This window comes from Coregonus clupeaformis, chromosome 26 (assembly GCF_020615455.1).
Source record: "Coregonus clupeaformis isolate EN_2021a chromosome 26, ASM2061545v1, whole genome shotgun sequence".
NCBI lineage: Eukaryota > Metazoa > Chordata > Actinopteri > Salmoniformes > Salmonidae > Coregonus > Coregonus clupeaformis.
In genome coordinates, this window is record NC_059217.1 from 25,281,944 (window position 1) to 25,303,455 (window position 21,512).

The 21,512-nt window shown below is 41.0% G+C and overlaps 2 protein-coding genes across 2 annotated transcripts in view; one reads left to right on the forward strand and one right to left on the reverse strand.

Annotated features, from left to right (window-relative positions):
• The first annotated feature begins 2,110 nt into the window (after positions 1 to 2,110).
• Positions 2,111 to 16,257, forward strand: LOC121540235 (LIM/homeobox protein Lhx4-like). Its single transcript, XM_041848941.2, has 6 exons — positions 2,111 to 2,458; positions 6,306 to 6,477; positions 10,083 to 10,285; positions 12,036 to 12,190; positions 12,357 to 12,528; positions 13,189 to 16,257. Exons 1-6 carry the CDS (start codon positions 2,380 to 2,382, stop codon positions 13,575 to 13,577), a joined length of 1,170 nt encoding a protein of 389 aa, XP_041704875.1. The 5' UTR covers positions 2,111 to 2,379; the 3' UTR covers positions 13,578 to 16,257.
• A 4,489-nt stretch (positions 16,258 to 20,746) lies between these two features.
• LOC121540234 (acyl-CoA-binding domain-containing protein 6) overlaps positions 20,747 to 21,512 on the reverse strand; it is a 45,312-nt gene continuing 44,546 nt past the window's right edge. The window contains exon 8 of the mRNA XM_041848938.2: positions 20,747 to 21,241. Within this exon, the coding sequence (XP_041704872.1) occupies positions 21,087 to 21,241 (155 nt within the window). The 3' untranslated portion in view covers positions 20,747 to 21,086. The remainder of the gene's footprint in view (positions 21,242 to 21,512) is intronic.

Here is a 21,512-nt window from a genome sequence, read left to right on the forward strand (position 1 = left end):
ATAAAGACGTGAAGGCGGGTTTAGCGCTTGTGGGGCTGGTGTGGGGAGTAGCCTATTCCCAGAATATCCCTGCTGCTCCCATTTAATCAACTTGATGAGTGTTTTCATTTGACTAAACTACATTTCAAACATTAAACACACAACGGCTTTTGTGGTTTGTAGGCCCTTTAGTATTACAATGTGTATTACAATCAGCTTTCGCTGAAATATCATATCACCATTATGCACATTTAACCGAATATCTTCTCCTTTTTAGACATTGGTTCAACTATAACCTAGTAGGCCTATATTGTCAGTCTGCAAGTGATGGGCCAACTGATTTGAGTCTTGTGGGTAGTAGGCTAGTATTGATATTGATGTGTTTATGTTTTTTTTACAGCTGCGGAAACGAGTTTGTAGTTGTACAAAAACAGAAAACGAAAGAAAATATCAGAGACAGGTATATAGAAACACGTGACTGTTCGTGTACCTTTAGGGGCAGGATAGTGTTAAGCTTACCAACAATAGCTGTATAAGCCGCCTTTTGGGTCGACACAATACCCTTTGGAATTGACTCCCTTTATCTTTTTGCATCCAGAAATTGTAAGTGTGTTTAAATCCAATAACGATGGATGTTTTAGTTGATTTTAGATAAACACCAAAGGTGGTTAAAACATGTTTTTGAGAGGGGTATTTTAGTCCAATTTAAGTGAATATCCACCAAGTAACGAGATAATGATGGCAGTAATTTAGCTGTAATTAGATATAAGGTTTTGTCCGTTTTATTCCGATTCACTTGAAATGACACAGGCTATGGTGGACGCAAGGTGAATAGAAAAAAACATATATTACTTATGCCCCAAATATATATTATAATCTTTCGTAATTGTTGTATCGGGACAAAATATTGTACAGTTATTGTGCTCATTATCAAAATGATGTTGATAATATAGGCTATTATTATTATTATTATTATTATTGGTGTTATTTTTTATATATTGTAATTACCTAATTCAATTATGATTAATAGGCTAAATATATTATTTTAATGTTACAAATGTTCAATGTTCATGATCATTATTGTAAACACTTGTTGTTATAGTAGTAATGGTGGTACGGGTTAGGGTAATAGCAGACATAAACCTGCCTACATGCTAGTTATTTTGTATTCAGATATTCCGAGATTCAGATGGTCGGCTGCTTGTACAATTTCGTTCAACCTGAGTAAAATAGGACTGTAGGCTATTGTTTATCTGAACGCGTGGGACGCGGACGGAGCAAACACCGTGCATTTTATTTTATGCTTGAAGAAAATTGGAAGCGAAGATTGAGTTCATCTAGCTTGAACTAAGAACTCTCCGGAGGGAATATTTTATCCGAGAGCAGTCTCTCAAACGCGGAATTGAAATGAACACTGTCAGAAGGATTGTGCTTGGACTTCTAATACCTGTCAAGGCTCTCTGACAACAGGTCTTCATTACAGTCAGGTTACATCCTATTCATAGAGATCAGACACAAATATTGCGATTTTGTCCAATCAACAAAATGTAATTAATATGCTGTTTTAGCCTACACACCATCGATGTCTTTTTGTATGCTATCGGCAACCAGATTCAACAACTCGTATCCTAATAAATAGGACTTTCTTTGCCTGAAGGTTTAGAGCAGATAAAAACATTTACCCACATGCAATTTACAGACAGGCTAATTGTCAAATCGTTGACAATATGAGGAAACTGATTAATTTCATATCTCTGTCATATCAGAGCAGGTAGGCTATGGATTCGGCTGTATAGACTAGTTGGCCTATAGGCTAACGGTTGCTCAATGTCACATTTCACGTCTCTGAAGACTGATTTGGCATACCTGACTAGTGCAAAGTCTATCAAAGCATATTGTCATTTTCAAGTGACCAACGTTTTACCCTTTCAGTTATACTGACAGAGAGACAATGCTACGAGCAAAGCAAGCCTGTATTTATTGATACTATCCTAAAGAAGGTCCCGCCTTTCTGGTGGCATTCTGTCTCGTCACCACTTCTTCCTTCTTCTCACTGCACACCTGCTCTCACAAGCAGAATTCTTCCGCCCATTTGAGGCTTGTCCGAGGATCCCATTGGTCCCGGGCGGTGCCCATGCTAGAGTGTCGTCATGGTTGCCCCTGCAGTGTGAATGAATCAAGCAGCTTGTATGATCCACACCAAAAGAGCACGGCGAAATCCGGCACGCACAGGACAATATTCCAGGATAATAAAACATACCGGACTTTAACGGGACAGCTAGATCTACAGAAGGGTCCATACCCTGTTTCTATTTGATATATTCTACATTTTTCACTAAATAAACGGGAGCTTTTGCCCACCGTGTATATGTGTGTGTTTATTCCCCGTTTTGGATCACAATGATGCAAAGTGCGGCTGTTCTACCAACAGAGAGTCCTGTGAAGGGTCTACCGGAGATACTCGGAGTGCCAATGCAACGTAAGGCTTTTCCACTTCCTTTTCTATTGATTATATCATAAGGACATTGGCAGGTGAGCTCTGAAATGCTGCAGGGCACTGCTGTAGAAAAATATTCAGAGGTTAATTACACTGGGTTGAGGGACAGGACAGACAGGCTAATGAAGACAGTGATATTATTCTACTGGCTCATATGTATTCATATTATTATGACTCTTACTCCACTGACTCATATGACTTGTATTTCATATTATTATTTGAAGTGAGGATATTAGTTGCATCTCATTTTGATCTTCTGGTCCTGATATGGAATTTTGTGGAATGCTGTATGGATAGAGATTCTTTATCACAAGAATGTATTGTTTAAACTGTGCATTTGTACTGCTCACAGTGTTGTGTTTCCCAACTCCAGCCCTATGCACGAGTTGTACAAGCAGGTTTTACACTATTTTAGAAGCCCCATGTGCACAGGCCTAGGTTATGACGTGCATAATAGTTTACTCATCAAGACATACACACACTTTATTTTTTTATTAGCACAGGAATATTTATATTCTCTACCTCCAGCGCTTTTTGTATTCTATTCCCTCGAGCTGTGTGAGAGGTTTGCCTCTGGTTTACAATCAGAGACATGCTAGACAGCTGTTTATTTGCAAAGGAGTCTGGCCACGGACGAGAGATCAGACGTTGTCATCACCTACTCTCCATACCCAGCTGGTTTGACTGACAGCTATTACTGAGTCATATCCGAATTATCCAGGCTATATATGTTAATGTATGCTTTAATGTTTCTGTTGTAGCTGTGTTTTGCACTATTGTAGGCTACATAATTGTACAATTATGTCTGTCTTATTATTGTTTGACACATATATGATATTACACAGCCTACTAAAACAGGTGGTTTTGTCATAATTTCTATAAAAAAATGAAAAACGTGAAATATTTCACTATATTGTGTGTGCAATAACTAGGCTACCTCAGCATCAAAGCAAAGAATTACCTATCTTCGCATCTGCTCTTTATCGCCGTCATGTTAATCTCTAGGCCCATATAATCTGATCATGCTATCAAGATGGAACTGGAATTTGATAAATTCCTGACCTAATTATTCATGTGCGAGCCACTGGAATGTACAGATGGACCTATTATGGTATTACCTCTAATGTTGCTCTTAATCCACAATTAAATATTTCTTTATATCGCAGATCCAAACGAGCCATTGCTTCTTTCAGCGCTGGAGAGTATAAAAAAATAAATATATATTATATATATATTTTTCAAAATCTAGACTAATTTCTTACGATTTAGTACATGATTGTATTCCGTTTTTTATAGCGTGCACAACAGAGTTAACCCATTTAACCCATTTAAAAGAGAGACTGTCAAAAACTGTCTCTTGTATTACTTAATACGAATTTCATTTAGGCTAGCCTACCTTATTGATAAAGATAGTGAAACATAATGCATAATGCACACAGTGAAACATAACGCAGAATTGTGAAATATAATTTGTTTAACCTATACAAATAGCCTATATATTGGCGGCGTGTGCTCTTTAATATTGTACATCGAGGGAGATTAAAAGATTGGGTAAAGATCTTGCCACTCAACCCCCCTTGGTGCATACATGCTGGATTTAATACCGGATTACTCTACGAATAAAAGCTATTTAGTATTATGTATCTAAACATTGTTATCATGATTAATATGGCTGTTAGCATGCTCTTACGAATAAGGGTAATTATTCTTAAACCGTTTTTAGCACAAGAAGCAGATTACTTCCTAAATATAGTTTACAGTCTGCTTGCTTTGAAGTGTAGGTCATGCAATCTACAAAGCATATCAACTATAGGCCTATGAGCTCTATAGGCTATGAGCTCGTTCCCTAATACTATAGGCTTCGTATAAAGGTGTTACAGTACAGTTATTCCGATACTGTGGCTAATAAGCACATGACTTGGTTGATATGATTTTGTCCTGTTAAAAAACAAAATTAGTATCCCTATCAGACTGGTGGGAAATGAGCATCTGCTTATCGAAATACAGCCGCCTAAAAGAGGAAAGGAAGCGTATAGGAACACATTTTCTTAGATTTGAGGACACCTCTTGAGGCACAGAAGAGATCTGTGGTATAATCGTGTGATTTATAAGTCAAGCAGAGAGAGAGCCAGACAGACACAGAGAGAGAGAGAGAGAGAGAGAGAGAGAGAGAGAGAGAGAGAGAGAGAGAGAGAGAGAGAGAGAGAGAGAGAGAGAGAGAGAGAGAGAGAGAGAGAGAGAGAGAGAGAGAGAGAGAGAAGAGGCTATTAGGCATCGAGGCCTACTGCCAAGATTGGCAACATGCTGGAGGCCCTCGAGCTATCCTTTCAGCACCACCACTCCCGCCAGAATCTAATGAACAAAAGCACCACAAATCAGAGGAATTATTTCATATTTTGTGGATGTAAAATACACCTATCTTTAATTTCAGTTTTGTATTAACTCTTATTGAAAAAACATGTACTCCATAGTTATCGTATTTGATTCTGAAGTTGATTGGGAAATAAATACCTGTTATGCAACTGTATGTAGGCTAATGCCACATCACAATAGTACAATAAAAGATATTGAGCTTTGCATTATCTCTTCATTTATTTAGGCCTACACCTTAATACGTGTATCGTTAAATGTATCCCTCTATTATTTGTGCATGCGGCTTATGTATGAATGTTGTTGACTGAGCAGCCTTCCAGAAACTATAAATATAAATAGTACAATTGTACTCCAAAAATGTCTCCCAACGTACAGAATGAAGAAGCACATGTAGGATTACTTCTCGTGACCTCTACAGTGCACATTTAAACAGCTTGGTATGGGTGTGATTAGATTACTGATTAGACAGTGTGATTTAATGTATCATTCATTTAATTTAAAACAACAACTAGCTTGGGATAGGCTAATTGCAGATCTTAGATACAGTGAAAATATTATATTGCTCGAGCACAGAAAAAAATCACCTGTCCAATTGTTTTGCGCACAGAACGCTGCTTAGGCCTATTGCATCCATTTGTATGAGTTTGAAGGGTCCGTTCTAATTTCGATCTCATTATGTCCTCACCGCTATTCTAAGATATTGAAAATGCTATTTTCCATGAGATGCCTCTTCACCTGGCCATTGTTCACATGGTAAATATAAGCTAACATTGCACTGACGACAACGGAGATTGAGGGAAATTACTTCCGAGGTTTCATATTCTCAAATGAAAAAAATAAGGCTATATAATAATAACAATAATATGTATTGTTATATCACATTGTAATACTTCTATATATATATTTTTTAGAAATATAATAATAACTCTGGTTATTTGGTTTTGCATAGCCTAATCTTATATCAATAGTGACGCTGTTCTGGTGTTAGGCCTACTGGTAATGTTGATGGTGATAACTAATGGAGTATTGTGGTGATAATGGTGATAATGGTGATAATGGTGATAATGGTGTATGGTTTTTAACACTATTAGTGCTCCTACTTATAGGCAAGTTTTCTTCATTCATGCCATTATTACTCGGTTTAAGATAATACAAATCGAATCAGTGGGGTCCAATCAAGTCCACTTCAAGGCTAAATATTGTGTCACCAGCACAGGCACTTGATTAAAAAAGCAGAGTAAAGGAATGGGATCAATCTCAACCAAAGTCGAATGAATGGCATGATGACACCATTTACTCTGTCAGGCTATGTTTTTATCGAGGTCGAATATAATGATGAGGAATTACATTACTGTTTAAAAAAAAACATATGCTCTGCTCACCTGTTTCCTTGCAGTATTCCAGGACCAGGATATTGTCTTAACGCATGGTGTGTATTCTCTCTCTCTCCCTCCAGAAATCCCCCAGTGTGCGGGCTGTAGTCAACACATCCTCGACAAGTTCATCCTGAAGGTGCTGGACCGCCACTGGCACTCCAAGTGCCTCAAGTGCGCCGATTGTCAAGCGTTGCTGGCAGACAAGTGTTTCTCGCGGGCGGGAAATGTGTACTGCAAAGAAGACTTTTTCAAGTGAGTTCAACTTCTTCATTTAAAAACGCATTGTATGGGAATTTAGAACATTTGATTATATCAAGCTTAATGGAATGTAAAAGTGATGTACTTTTAAGCAAAGCTAGCATTATATTTAATTGCCTACATTCAAGTGAGCTAAAAAATGCCAACATGATTGCACTGGCTTGGACTTGTGAAATCTGTGACATATTCAGTGGTGTGTGGTGGATGTTGCTTAGGTCTGAGGAAAGGGTTTGGTGAGCATATTACTATATTACTCACAGATTAGATTTGATCTTATTCAGGACAATAGTGTCAATGACAGTGGCATCGGCAGAAATCCGTTGATGGCAGGGCCAGCAAAAATGTAGGTGGGCCAAAATTTGGGCATCAAATGATCACAAAAGCATTAGCCTACCCTACTAATTGATCGCACACAACAAACCATCTTACGTGATTTTGCATTACAAACCAAATAGTCTTGTTGGCCTACCAAAATCCATGACTCTTGCATTTTTATTTAACTATACAAGTCAGTTAAGAACAAATTCTTATTTACAATGACGGCCTACACCGGCCAAACCCGGACGACGCTGGGCCAATTGTGCGCCGCCCTATGGGACTCCCAATCACGGCCAGTTGTGATACAGCCTGGAATCGAACCAGGGGGTCTGTAGTGACGCCTCAAGCACTGAGATGCAGTGCCTTAGGCCACTCGGGAGCCCATGTAACATGCGACTCACATAGACCTACACATGATAAACCATAGGCCTATAATTAATAGACTATGAGACTAGAACATAATGCCCTGATATAACAGTAATAATCACAATAGGCATCCATAGCTTATATAGAGGTCACCAACCTTTTCTTTGTCGAGATCACTTCATGAGTCAAAATGCAACCCGCGTGCAATTCTCTGCTGGGTGCGGGAGATCAAGTGTGCCTACAATGTATTGTGTGATATCAACTGAATGATCAATAGCCTATAGGGCCTAACTATAGTGCATGGGCGGAGAAGCACAGGGCAAAGTTATATTTCCAATTAAATTCCTGAAAATGATAGGCTATTTACATTGACTGGAAATAAATATTGTTTCATGCATTTCCTACTTTCATATATAATAAGATAGGTCCGATTTTCTCCATGTAGGCCTACCCCTTATCATAAATAACGTAGAGTCCCCTAGGCTATATGATAACACTGGTAATAGGTCAGTTGTTGTAGCCTATTACTTGCGAGGCACATTGAAATAAATAGAAGAAGAAAAAACATTCACTGGACTGATGGTCATGTCTCAGCGAAGGGTGGGAGAGAGTGCGAGTCGAAGTGGAGAAGCCTGTTTCATGATTTCTAGTGTTGAATAAAAACAGTGTTGTATTGCTGATCATTGTCTCTGAATGTACTGAAAGTGTCTTTAAGACCCTCGATTAGATCAATGCAACCAGTGACTGATATAGAGGGGGACTGGAGGCCCTTCATGGCGAAATCACTGATATCAAATAACTTGGCAAATGCTCCAACATCCTCTTCTGTACACGGTCTCTTGAAAAAAATGTAACAGTGAGCTTTGTTTGGCCATTTTACTTGAGTCTTAGCTAGCTAGCTAACGGTGAGTAGCCTACACAGTGTAGCCTAGCCTACACAGCGATAGCTACTGTTTACCGCACATGGTATCAGTGCGAAGTGACACGTGCCAGAACCACCCATTATTTTGAAATTGATAAGGTTCTTTTATTTTTTATTTTTTACAATTCGTCTTTTTGTTATTTTTTCAGGGTAAATAATCAAGCATAGTTCAAATTAATTACATAGGCCTAGATAAAAATGTATTTTATATATAGCACTAGATTTTATGTAAGATGTCCTCAAGTGTCCTGAAAGGCATCTGCCAAATCAAATGTATTATTATTATTATTGTCAATATATATCCCTTTCGTTTTCCCACCCCCTCCATACTGCTTACTATGAATTTCGTCTGATGGTGTATGCATGTTTAGGCCAATGCTTGACCTGGACTGAAATAGGTGCCGGTACTCATTTTGGGTCCGGTACCATTTATATTTAGTTGCAGGAACTCCTCAATTCTTTTGAGCTAATATTCTATAGGAGGTGCAGGAACTCCAGCAGAATAACATTTGAGGTGCCGGTACTCAGTTCCGGTGAGCTCCTGCCCAAGTCAAGTACTGTGCTTAGGTAAAAAGACAAATAATGTCCAGTTTGGAACACTGACAATCGGAGTGGGTGGGCCTGCGCCAAATTTACATTTACATTTACATTTTAGTCATTTAGCAGACGCTCTTATCCAGAGCGACTTAGCAAATCATGCGCACTTGTGCCTATGCCCCTGGTCAGTGAGGACTTTCCTCTTTGCATAGTTAACTTTCATAATGTTAGAGAAAAGGCTTGTGTCAAGACTTAGTGACATGACATTTTTTACATTACATTTTAGTCATTTAGCAGACGCTCTTATCCAGAGCGACTTACAGTTAGTGAATACATTTTTTTTATACTGGCCCCCCGTGGGAATCGAACCCACAACCCTGGCGTTGCAAACGCCATGCTCTACCAACTGAGCTACATCACTGCCGGCCATTCCCTCCCCTACCCTGGACGACGCTGGGCCAATTGTGCGCCGCCCATGAGTCTCCCGGTCGCGGCCGGCTGCGACAGAGCCTGGATTCAAACCAGGATCTAGTGGCACAGTTAGCACTGCGATGCAGTGCCTTAGACCACTGCGCCACTCAGGAGTTACATGACCAACACAATGAGGTAAATCAAGCTCAGCATCCTACAACATCCTTCTGCCTTTCTGTCCATGTTGAATACTTATGTTGGATAAGACAGAACACATAACACTCAAACTTTCAACTCCAAAGACACTCTATACAAATTCAATTTATTACTGCTCTACAAGCCCTAGCTGGACACACACAACAGCAACTTTGAATTTATTCTCTTCCCTTTCTCTACCTTTTGCTTCCATCTTTTTGCGATTGAATTTCTGAGGCATTAAAGAAGAAAATTAAGTTGGACTTTTATCCAAAACAGGATCCGGACAGGCTTTTACTAAATCATGTTTGAGAGGTTTTAATGTCAGAAGCTTCAATGAGACCTAAAAAGCTTGCAAGTCAGAGAGTGGAGGCTAACTTTATTAGGCGGCCCTGGGGACAATAGGGGGGATTTTTTAATGTTAAAACTGCAGTGGTGCTGTGCACTAGGGGGACGGGAGAGAGGAAGAGGAGAGGGGATAATGGTGATGGTGCTGAGGCGGGGGTAGTATAGTGCTGGATTTCCCAGCCGTGATGAAGAAACTTCACCTTGGTCTGAAGGAAGGGTTTATTTCTCTGTATAGGCTGTGTGATTTACAGCCCCTCCTGAGTCAGTGCTTTATTGGTTCTCTTCAGTGTGTTTACTCAGAGCTCTCTCTATTGGATCTCTCAGCCCCCACTATACCACTACATTGATCCAGGCCATTCGTCAACCTGAGGACCAGCCTACCACCAACACAAATGCATTCCACCACTGATGCTGTCTGAACTGACTAGGGCTGGATCTACCTGTTCTGGGTGGGGTTTGAGTATCTGACGGCAGGTGTGTATGTGTGTGTGTTTACTTGCAGGCGGTTTGGAACAAAGTGTGCGTCGTGCCAACAGGGGATACCGCCGACCCAGGTGGTGCGGAAGGCCCAGGACTTTGTGTACCACCTGCACTGCTTCGCCTGTGTCATGTGCAGTCGGCAGCTGGCCACTGGGGATGAGTTCTACCTCATGGAAGACGGCAGGCTGGTGTGCAAGGAGGACTACGAGACGGCCAAACAGAATGGTAGGTGTCTGACTGGGCCATCCTCCTATTGCTTTGGCCACTGTTTTCTGTGAATAATATTTTGTGTGAATAATTCAGTCCTGTCTCCTTGGTAACCTGTTATATTTAGAACATTCTCACCAAATAGACTTGAGACTAGCAGCCTCAAGCTGGTTCACCCATGTGGCATGGTGCTCTAAATGTCTGCTGGCACCTGCTGGGGAGCTTTGGAGAGAGGTGCAGGAGGGAGTTCAGCAGACAGCAAGGTGCAGTTAACCAACCTAGATTCAGGGGTAGATGTAACATAGTCAACGAAAATCTGTGAGACTCAAATTAGTATGATATGTTACCTTTGGTATGGTATGTATTCATTTGTAGATTTTCATCATCCATTTCGAATGATACGTTACGAATTACAATTTGTATGATATGTTACGAATGACAATTCGTATGATATGTTATGAATTGCAATTCGTACAATATGTTACGCATTTGCCTTACCTAGGATATGTTACGAATTCCCATTTGTTGTGGCTAACGTTAGCTAGGTGGCTAACGCTAACGTTAGCTAGGTGGCTAACGTTAGCTAGGCTAGGGGTTAGGGTTAGGGGTTAAGGTTAGGGTTAGGGTTAGGAGTTAGGTTAAATGGTTAAGGCTAGGGTTAGGGGAAGGGTTAGCTAACATGCTAAGTAGTTGCAAAGTAGCTAAAAAGTAGTAAGTAGTTGCAAAGTTGCTAATTCGCTAAAAGGCTAAAGTTGTCCATGATGAGATTCGAACACACAACCTTTGGGTTAATAGATGTTTGCGTTATACGTATGATATGTTACAAATTACAATTCCTATGATATGTTACACATTTCAATTCGTACAACATGTTACGAATTTGCAATATGTATGATATGTTGCGAATTCAAATTTGTTGTGGCTAACATTAGTTAGGTGGTTTGGTGGCTAACGCTAACGTTAGCTAGGTGGTTAGTTGGCTAACGCTAACGTTAGCTAGGTGGCTAACATTAGCTACGCTAGGAGTAGCTAAAAAGTAGTAAGTAGTTGCAAAGTTGTCTGTGATAAGATTCCAACACGCAACCTTTGGTTTGCTAGACGTTCGGGTTATATGGCTACCCATTCACCTTGAACAATCACCCTCCTTTCGTTTTTGCCTTAAGTAAACTGTCTTATATAACTATACCAAATGTAACATATTATACTAATTTGAGTGTCCCGTATTTCTATTTACTATGTTATGTCAAGTCTATGAGACCAGCCTGCATGAACTCCTTTATGTATAATAATACTGAAGAATTGACAGATCACAAGAGACAAGAGGATAGTGAAGAGACAGAATCATCATAAACCCAGCCGGATGGGGTCACAGTGTCTCTCAGTGTCCTGCCTGGGCATTAAATCTCCAGTTTCTCTGACCTTTTATGGATCTGATTTTGAAAGCTCTGCCTGTGTGTTTATGGAGATTTACATGGCCCACTGATTGATTATGTTAAGTGATGCAATGCACTTTTACGGTGGGCCCCCAATAACTCCCTTCTTCTGGCATTCTCCTGGGAGATTTATGTCCCCTGCAGTGGGACAGTTTCAAAAGGGTATTTACTTGCCATACATGACCACTCAGTCCATTCAAGCAAGTTCTTCACCTGTATTTACTAGTCAATATACAAAATGGAAAACCCACAGGTTAATTTCAATAAAAAACGTTAGTCACAAATATAGTTAAATATCTAAAAGCTATTCTATAATCCTTGCATGTCTTTCTCAGATGATTCAGAGGCAGGTGCAAAGCGACCACGAACCACCATCACAGCCAAACAGCTGGAGACCCTTAAAATCGCCTACAAGAACTCTCCCAAGCCAGCACGCCACGTCCGCGAGCAGCTCTCCTCAGAGACGGGGCTGGACATGAGAGTAGTGCAGGTGTGTGCCTCACAACAGGATTTCTAATAACAAGCTGAGCAGTTGTCTAGTTTGGACTAGTTTAAGAGAACATCCTAGTGATAATATGTAGATATAGACACGAATTAGAAGAGTCAAACCTCTCTTCTGTATTTACTAAGAAATGTATCTTATCCCCCAATGGCAGGTGTGGTTCCAGAATCGTCGTGCAAAAGAGAAGCGTCTGAAGAAGGACGCAGGGCGGCACCGCTGGGGTCAGTTCTACAAAAGCGTCAAACGTAACCGAGGGGGCAACAAAGTGGAGAAGGAGAGTTCAGCAGATGATGCGGGACTGAGCGACAGTGAGCTCAGCTTCAGAGGTCAGTATGGCTAACCCAACCCCAAACCTCTTTCATATCTCTCTCTCTCTCTCTTCCTCAGCTCCTCCTCCTCTTCCTGTCTTTTTTTCCCATTTCTCCATGGAACCTACATGAAAAGAGAAACTTTGGCCGTGCAAATGACATTTAACACATCCCCATGTTTTTATGGTTATTTGATGTTTGTGAGCCCGTTTTGGGGACTCATAAAAGTCTCAAGACACTTTTAAAAGGAGGCCATTTTTACGAGAAATGAAAACACCGTAGCAGAAACTCTATAAAGTAGGTGAAGCTTTTAGTCAATTAGAGGGAAAGTGCTCTGGGGCATTGTTGTTATTGAAACAGTACTGGAGGGACTGTTGGAGACAAATATTTTGTATTGCATGCACAGACCCCCTTTGTTTGAGCTTAAGGTAAATCATGACTCTTTCGTCTCTTACTAAACGCTGGGGGAACACTATTAAGCACTACACACCTATGCCATTTACCTAGATGAAATCCAGATCATGTTGCCTCAATTAAATGGTTTCATAAAGGCACTTAATTCTATTTAAAGATAACAGCTGTATAATGTTGATATAGTTGATGACAGCTCCATAGAAGTGTTAAAACACCACTGTGTGGCTAATTGATAGTAGCTAACTCCCTCCTCTCTTCCACCAGACGACCAGATCCTGTCAGACCTGGGCCACACCAACGGCCTGTATGGGAGTGTGGGCGACGTGGCCAACGGAGGCTTGTTGAACGGAGGCTTCTCTCTGGATGCTGCTGGACAGCCCTATCATGACATTCGAGTGGGCAGTCCCTACGGCCTCCCCCAGTCGCCCTCGTCCATCGCCTCGCTGTCCGGCCACACCCCGCTGCTCAACAACCTGGGCTTCACCATGGACAGCATCATGGCCCAGGGGGGGCAGGGTGGCGTGGGGCAGGCTCTCAGGGCCATGGCAGGAGGCCCCACCTCTGACCTTTCCACAGGGAGCAGCACGGGCTATCCAGACTTCCCCACCAGCCCTGCCTCATGGCTGGACGAGATGGACCACTCCCAGTTCTGAGCTCCACCATGAACACAGCAGACTGACTGGGGAACAGAGACAGACGAAGCAGGCTTTTTACATTTCTATTTCCCTGAAACTGATATAGTTTGTTGTCCAATAATGGATGTGGAAGTGGTAGGCATGCCAGACAGGGTACACGTCAGCTACCCTCCCACCACTACAGAGTAAAGGAAGTATGGAGACCTACCACTGACCAGAGCAGAGCAGTGACGCCACACAGAACAGAATGGAAGAATGAAAACTACTGAATGTTGAAATTACACTGTATTCTACTTTTTTTATGGATTGATTTTTTTTCATTCTTTGCAAAAACTGGATTTGAAATTTCCAGCATGAGTTTGTGCATTGGGATGGTGTTTGCCCAAACAGCTATCAGCAATGTACAGTGATTAGCTAGCTTGGAGGAAGTATTTAGTGTTGTGTGCATTGCGTCTGTGCACATAGCTAGCTACCATCCCATAGCTCACATTGCAAATTAAGTGTGACTGGCTCATCCGTGGATGTACGGAGAAAATGCCATATTTGTTCCTTTTTTGGGGGGGCTCCCCCACGTGGGCTTCATGCACTCTGATTGGCTCAAAGTCAAGTTGTTGGCCACTGACGAGCATTGCGATTCTACAAGTAGAAACGGTAGGTTCGTCACTACCGGGTCAGCACGCAGCAGGTACCGCTTTTGTTCTAGCAAGAGAAGGAACGGCATCCCACTCCTCCTATCAACAGTGAGATTCTCGGTGAGTTTCATGCTTTAGGGCCACAATCTAAATGGAATCCTTAAAAAAGAAGCTTTCTGCATGCTTCTGAGTGAGGAGGATCACTGTTCAAAAGCATTTTACACTTTACACTTCTCTTTGTACATGGACAGCAACAAACAGAAGAGAGATGAATGCACAATTCAACCCAGCAGTGTTTCCATATTAGATTTTTTTTTTTTAACAGTGTCACAAGTCCCATGCTAAGTTTTTTGATGTAATGCTGAAACTAACAGCTCTGGGTTTTTAGGAATTACTAGATGTTGGTCCAGCTGTCTGTACAGTGTGTGAGCCACAGATTCTTCTGTGTGCAAAAGGGGGAAGTTGAGAGGGGGAGGTTGCTTGCTAAAAACCCATTATCTTCTGTAATGTAGGTGCTTGACTTGTTCTTGTCTGTGAATGATCTCTAGTCCTGGGGGCTTTTGTCAGTATTTATTTATCTGTTGTCCATACTCCCAGGATATGCCCTCTGCTAATAGTGGATAGGCTCTCTGCTAGAAGTCATTGTGATCCAATGACAGTAGGGTAGAGAGAAGTGCAAAGTCAATACAACAACAACGTGGGAATTCGCATTTGATATCCTATTTTATTGGTGCAGCTGACAACATGGGGAATCCTATCTCAATTTGACAGATACAGGAACAAAATAACGGTTTTACTAAATGTTTCATTAATACAGTATATTTATTTATCTGAAGAAAAAAAACACACCAACCTAATCTTGACTGAGGATCATTCACTGTTAATGCTGAAAAGCCAGTACTGATCCTGCTTAGAAGCTGCTCTTCTCTGTCAACAGCTGTAGCATCACTCCTCAGAGTAAATACAAGCAAAAGGGATTATTTAACTTAATACTTAGAGCCACTGTAAAGCATCTGATGGCCTGATTGTCATGGTATCTGAATATGCTGTCATGTCGTGCATCTTACATAACCCCCACTGGGTGAGATGAGAGGTTTTTACTAAATCTGTCTTGTCTGATGGTGTTGGTTTCAAGGCTTTCATGTAGTGTCTACAGACCACCATAGTAACTGTACAAGGAGGCACTTCCTTGAAGAACAAAAAAAAAGATCTAAGATGCCATGAAATAAACGGAGGTAACAAAATGAGATGCAGACAGAACAACAGAACAATTCCTGTAAAAATCTCAATGTCTGTTCATTTATATTTATTTTCGTGTCAATTGCCAAATGTGGAACCAGCTGAAAAGAGCATAGATTATGCCAACCAGAAAGCAAATCAACAAACAGAAAAACAACACATGTAAATGTACACACACACACTAATATCATTTTTGTTCAATCTATGTTGCCTCAGAACTTTGCTTCTTAATTGTTGTACATTTTGTACAGTTTCAAAAGGTGTATTTCATCAGCTCTATTTATTGCCATGTGTCTTTGCAAAAGATGAAACAGAGAGCACTGAATCTATTCATATAAGCCTTCTGTGCAATGGTATGAACTGTGTACAGTACAAAATATATGAGGAAATAAAGCTGAATTGTCTTTGGATTAAAGCGCTGTATTTCTCTTGAATGTTTACATTAACTTTCTCATCATAAAGCAAATAGCAGATACAGTTAGAGACATGTCTTTTGACTGAAGAAGACAAGCAACAACTCAGCAGTAGGAAGGAGGTACAGTAGCTATGGTCCACCACTTAGGAGCCAGGAGAGAAGAGGACCGTGATTAGTGTTTCCTTCACATAGGGAAAGGTGTGTCAGACAGGCAAAGCAATGCCCTCGGGATTGTTCACTCAAATTCCATCATTTGTCAATCTTGTTCTTACCTTGGAAGTAGCATATGGGCCAGGAGTGACTGCCACCTATGATTCATTTGTTATTCCTTAGCTATGGCCATGCAGCCTTGTACCAGATGGATTAACGCTGATACCGTGGTAGCAAACCATTCATGTAAGCTCACAACAACAGGCTGGCTCGCGAAGCTAATGGCCATGCACCACTGGATAAGAATAGCATCAATTACCGAATATTACTCACTTCAGTAGAGTAATCCCATAGGATTGTAGCTATGTGTTTATTGAAAATGTAGTGAACATTATTTTCACTATAATCTTACTTTGAATGAACTATCCCTTTAAGGATGAACTGATAAAAATATTACACATTCAATGATGGAGATCCAGTCAGTCAGTCAAACAGACTGTATTAACCAGTGGTGGGTGTTGGTTTTCTGTATCTGCTGGTCCTTGGTTGGTAGTGTTTATTCGTAAACCAATACACCAACCCCCCTCCCACCCATAGAAGAGAAAAAAACAGGATGAAGCAGCACATCTGCTCAGCTGCTATGAACACAGATCCCTCTGCTACTAAAGACTGCACCAGATTGCAGTTTTGCACAGTCAAATCTTTCCTTAATCCCTGCACTGTTACCTAATTGTAAACTGCCTTGTGAAATATGGATAAATATGATTTGTGGTCAGGCAAGATAGACAGCAGCGTTAAGTATGGCATAAATACAGGAGTGTATACAACCACACATCATAGTAAATGAACCGAATACGACCAGGCTCAATTTTAAGTTCCTTACAATTCAGCATCACTAAAACCCATGAGCTAAAGGAGTGTTGTTGGATAGACATCTGAAATAGGCCTAGACTGGCTACATATTCATAGTCAAATGAAGACAAATGTAAAACTCAATAATATACAGTACAACCGTTATCCAGCCCTTTTCTGAGTCATAGCAGGTCTGTCCTAAACTTAAGTATTATTGATTTGGTTGTGTTTTAGCTCCTGTTGTGTAACATGAAGAAAATATCAATCTAGCAGAACAAGCACGTTTGCATAAAACAAGCTGATTTTATTCAGCCAATGACAAGCCATGACTATTAATGGATAGCTTTTAATAGTGCTGCCTTACAAAGATAAACAGCGATAAAGACAGTTAGGATAATTTACACGGCACTTACAGCACTAGTATACAAATAAATCTGGGAAATTCCTGCAGTTGCTTTTGCAAAGATGACAAACACAAGCACAAATGCCATTATCATCGATCTGAGGCTTCTATTACAAACTTCTTGAAGGCAACAATTCTATGTTCTTTCTGAAGGAAAGGACTAAATTAACATGTAAATAAATATTTGGTTCAGACTAAACTTAATCTTGGACATCAAGACAGGATATCTTTCTCCTCAAATTATAGTTTATTTGAATGATGAGCAATGGCTGCCATGACAGTGTAGCTTTAAAGGGGTTTGAGTCACAGAGAGGCTTTTCAATGACAACTTCAAGGTTGTTATTCTGTTTTAAGTGAAATTAGGTTATTTTCACTGGGTCATTATAGCAGAAATTAGATAGTTCACATATAATTAAAGCGAGGGAGGGTCGTTAACAGGATATTGGCCTCAGTGCCTGTTGAGGTGTTGCTTAAAGAACATTCTGGTGAGAAGAATCATATAGACACTTGTCTGTGGAGCAGCTTTGATCACTATCACCTCGAGTAGCAGCAGACGGCAACGCGTGTTTATCATGCACTAAACACACGGCTTTGCAACAGAGACTTATCGAGTTCTCTTGAAGATATTAGAGGGATGCTTTTTAACAGCAGAGCTGGGATTTTGCTTACTTTTGAATTCCAAGCAATACTGTTCTGGGGACGAGCAAGCAGATTGCATTAAGTTTTGGCCAGTACAACAACATGCCATTGCTTTTAGCTCCCATACTGGGGAGAGTAAGAGGGACAGAGAGAGAGGAAAGTGCTCCAGCTCATCCCTGTAACAACCCTTGGCCATCTGTCACTAATGGTGTTAGAGAGGCGACTTGTAAAAATGCATAAACGTTAAGTAAAGAAGGTTGAGTGATATGGGCTGCGATTTGAGAGGAGGCACTGTCAAAAGTGAAAAGCTCAGAGAAAATTGAGGCCCATTAATGGAAACATAATGGGCTTAGTGTCACAGTTGTGCAGACATGCCCATGGAGTATGATGTCACCGACTCCTACCCCAACGCGATTCAGGAAATTACTGGAAGATGGGCGAAACAGCCTTTTAAAATATACCAACAGTATAATTCCTGGTTGTGTAGGGAATGCATAGCAAGCTGAGGGTCATAAGAGCTTTCTCTCTCTCAGTGATACCGCAAGAGAGCAGACTGTCTGGGCTGGGCCATCTCTGTTCTGTATACTGGGGCCATGGTGACTGACTGACAGACAGCAGTCAGCCTGGCCAGGCCTCTTTTTGGTGACTGTTATTTAATGCCTCATGTTCAGGGAGATTTCAAGAGAAAGAGGGATTACAGCTTGTCCCCATTGTTTGTTCAAATATGCATTAGCTTCTTTATCAAGCGGTGGTTAAGAGCTGAGATTCCAGATTGAGTATTCTCATCTGGTTGGAGGGAGGGGGTGCTAAAGAGACTGCTCTGATCAGAAGGGCTTACAAAAAACTAAAGCAGATTTGGAGGCAGCCCATGTGTTGGCTATTTGGAGAACATCCAAATATATTTTAAGTGACATAACAGAGAGTGTGGGTATGTGGGGTGGGCCAAGGGAGACAGAATGTGCTAGGTAAACAGTTCACTCAAATGAAGAGGCCTGGCCAGGCGATGTCTGTGCTATATACAGTTGAAGTCGGAAGTTTACATACACTTAGGTAGGAGTCATTAAAACTAGTTTTTCAACCACTCCACAAATTTCTTGTTAACAAACTATAGTTTTGGCAAGTCGGTTAGGACATCTACTTTGTGCATGACACAAGTAATTTTTCCAACAATTGTTTACAGACAGATTATTTCACTTATAATTCACTGTATCACAATTCCAGTGGGTCAGAAGTTTACATACACTAAGTTGACTGTGCCTTTAAACAGCTTGGACAATTCCAGAAAATGATGTCATGGCTTTAGAAGCTTCTGATAGGCTAATTGACATAATTTCAGTCAATTGGAGGTGTACCTGTGGATGTATTTCAAGGCCTACCTTCAAACTCAGTGCCTCTTTGCTTGACATCATGGGAAAATCAAAAGAAATCAGCCAAGACCTCAGAAAAAAATGTGTAGAACTCCACAGGTCTTGTTCATCCTTGGGAGCAATTTCCAAACGCCTGAAGGTACCACGTGCATCTGTACAAACAATAGTACACAAGTATAAACACCATGGGACCACGCAGCTGTCATACCGCTCAGGAAGGAGACGCGTTCTGTCTCCTAGAGATGAACGTACTTTGGTGCGAAAAGTGCAAATCAATCCCAGAACACAGCAAAGGACCTTGTGAAGATGCTGGAGGAAACCGGTACAAAAGTATCTATATCCACAGTAAAACAAATCCTATATTGACATAACCTGAAAGGCCTCTCAGCAAGGAAGAAGCCACTGCTCCAAAACCTCCATAAAAAAGCCAGACTACGGTTTGCAACTGCACATGGGGACAAAGATCATACTTTTTGGAGAAATGTCCTCTGGTCTGATGAAACAAAAATATAACTGTTTGGCTATAATGAAGGGGGTTGCTTGCATGCCGAAGAACACCATCCCAACCGTGAAGAACGGAGGTGGCAGCATCATGCTGTGGGTTGTGCTTTGCTGCAGGAGGGACTGGTGCGCTTCACAAAATAGATGGCATCATGAGGAAGGAAAATTATGTGGATATATTGAAGCAACATTTCAAGACATCAGTCAGGAAGTTAAAGATTGGTCGCAAATGGGACTTCCAAATGGACAATGACCCCAAGCATACTTCCAAAGCTGTGGCAAAATGGCTTAAGGACAACAAAGTCAAGGTATTGGCGTGGCCATCACAAAGCCCTGACCTCAATCCTATAGAACATTTGTGGGCAGAACTGAAAAAGCGTGTGCGAGCAACGAGGCCTACAAACCTGACTCAGTTACACCAGCTCTGTCAGGAGGAATGGGCCAAAATTCACCCAACTTATTGTGGGAACTTGTGGAAGGCTACCCGAAACGTTTGACCCAAGTTAAACAATTTAAAGGCAATGCTACCAAATACTAATTGAGTGTATGTAAACTTCTGACCCACTGGGAATGTGATGAAAGAAATAAAAGCTGAAATAAATCATTCTCTCTACTATTATTCTGACATTTCACATTCTTAAAATAAAGTGTTGATCCTAACTGACCTAAGACAGGGAATTTTTACTAGGATTAAATGTTAGGAATTGTGAAATTGTTTAAATGTATTTGGCTAAGGTGTATGTAAACTTCCGACTTCAACTGTAGTTGTTAGTCATTATGGGATAAAGTTGAACTTTTATTTCTCCATGCTCCATCTGAATATAAAATTGCATATTAGATGTTTATTTTTAGGACGCGTTTAAATATACATTTACATTGTCTTTTGCTTGTCAAGAATGATGTAAATGAAAAGGCTTAAAAAGCATTCTTCTGAATAATAAAATAAGTTTGACTTACTACTAGGGTAGAATGTCCATACGCTATCCCAATGTCTTTTAAAGATTTTTAATCAGCAAACACAAGACAACCAAAGGTAACACACAACATCTGAAAAAGTCAGAAGGAACTGAAGGATCCTCTTTTTGGTTGAACTTATTCATTTTTTAAATAGCAATGATGATGGATGGATTCCTTGGAATGTGACATGAGAGATGACGTTGTGGTGTGTTGCACTGTCAGAGTGGGAAGACCATTGCACCTATCCGGTGTATATGACAATAAAAAACATAACATCATCATCATCATTACTGAGAGGGTTGGATGCTAGGTCTGGGGTGGGCACAGGCTAGAGGGGGAGGAGAGGGAGGGGAGGGGATGGCGAAGCTGGGCCTAGCCATTGGAGGCAGTGTACTGGCGCAGCAGTGAGGATATGGTGCTGGATTCAGTGACCTCCTCGGGCAGAGAGCCCTCCTGGTCCTTAACGGAAGGGTCTGCCCCAGCCTGTAGAAGCAGCTCCACTATGTCAGCAAACTCACACGCAGACGCTGCAGGACAGAGAGGGGGAGGGGAGGAGGGAACAGAGTAGGGTAAGAGAGAATGAGAGCGAGAGTGGGGGGAGAGGAGAAAGGGAGAGAGAGGGGAAAGAGATATAATTGTGATGCACTTCAGAGGTAAAAGTATCCAGGGTTGACTACAGGTAACATGCCATGAAAGCAGCTATTTCCATATATCATTTTGGGCGGTATGACAAGAATATACACTTATCTGTATATCTTACAGTACCCAAAACACTAATTGAAAAGGATCACCTTCAAA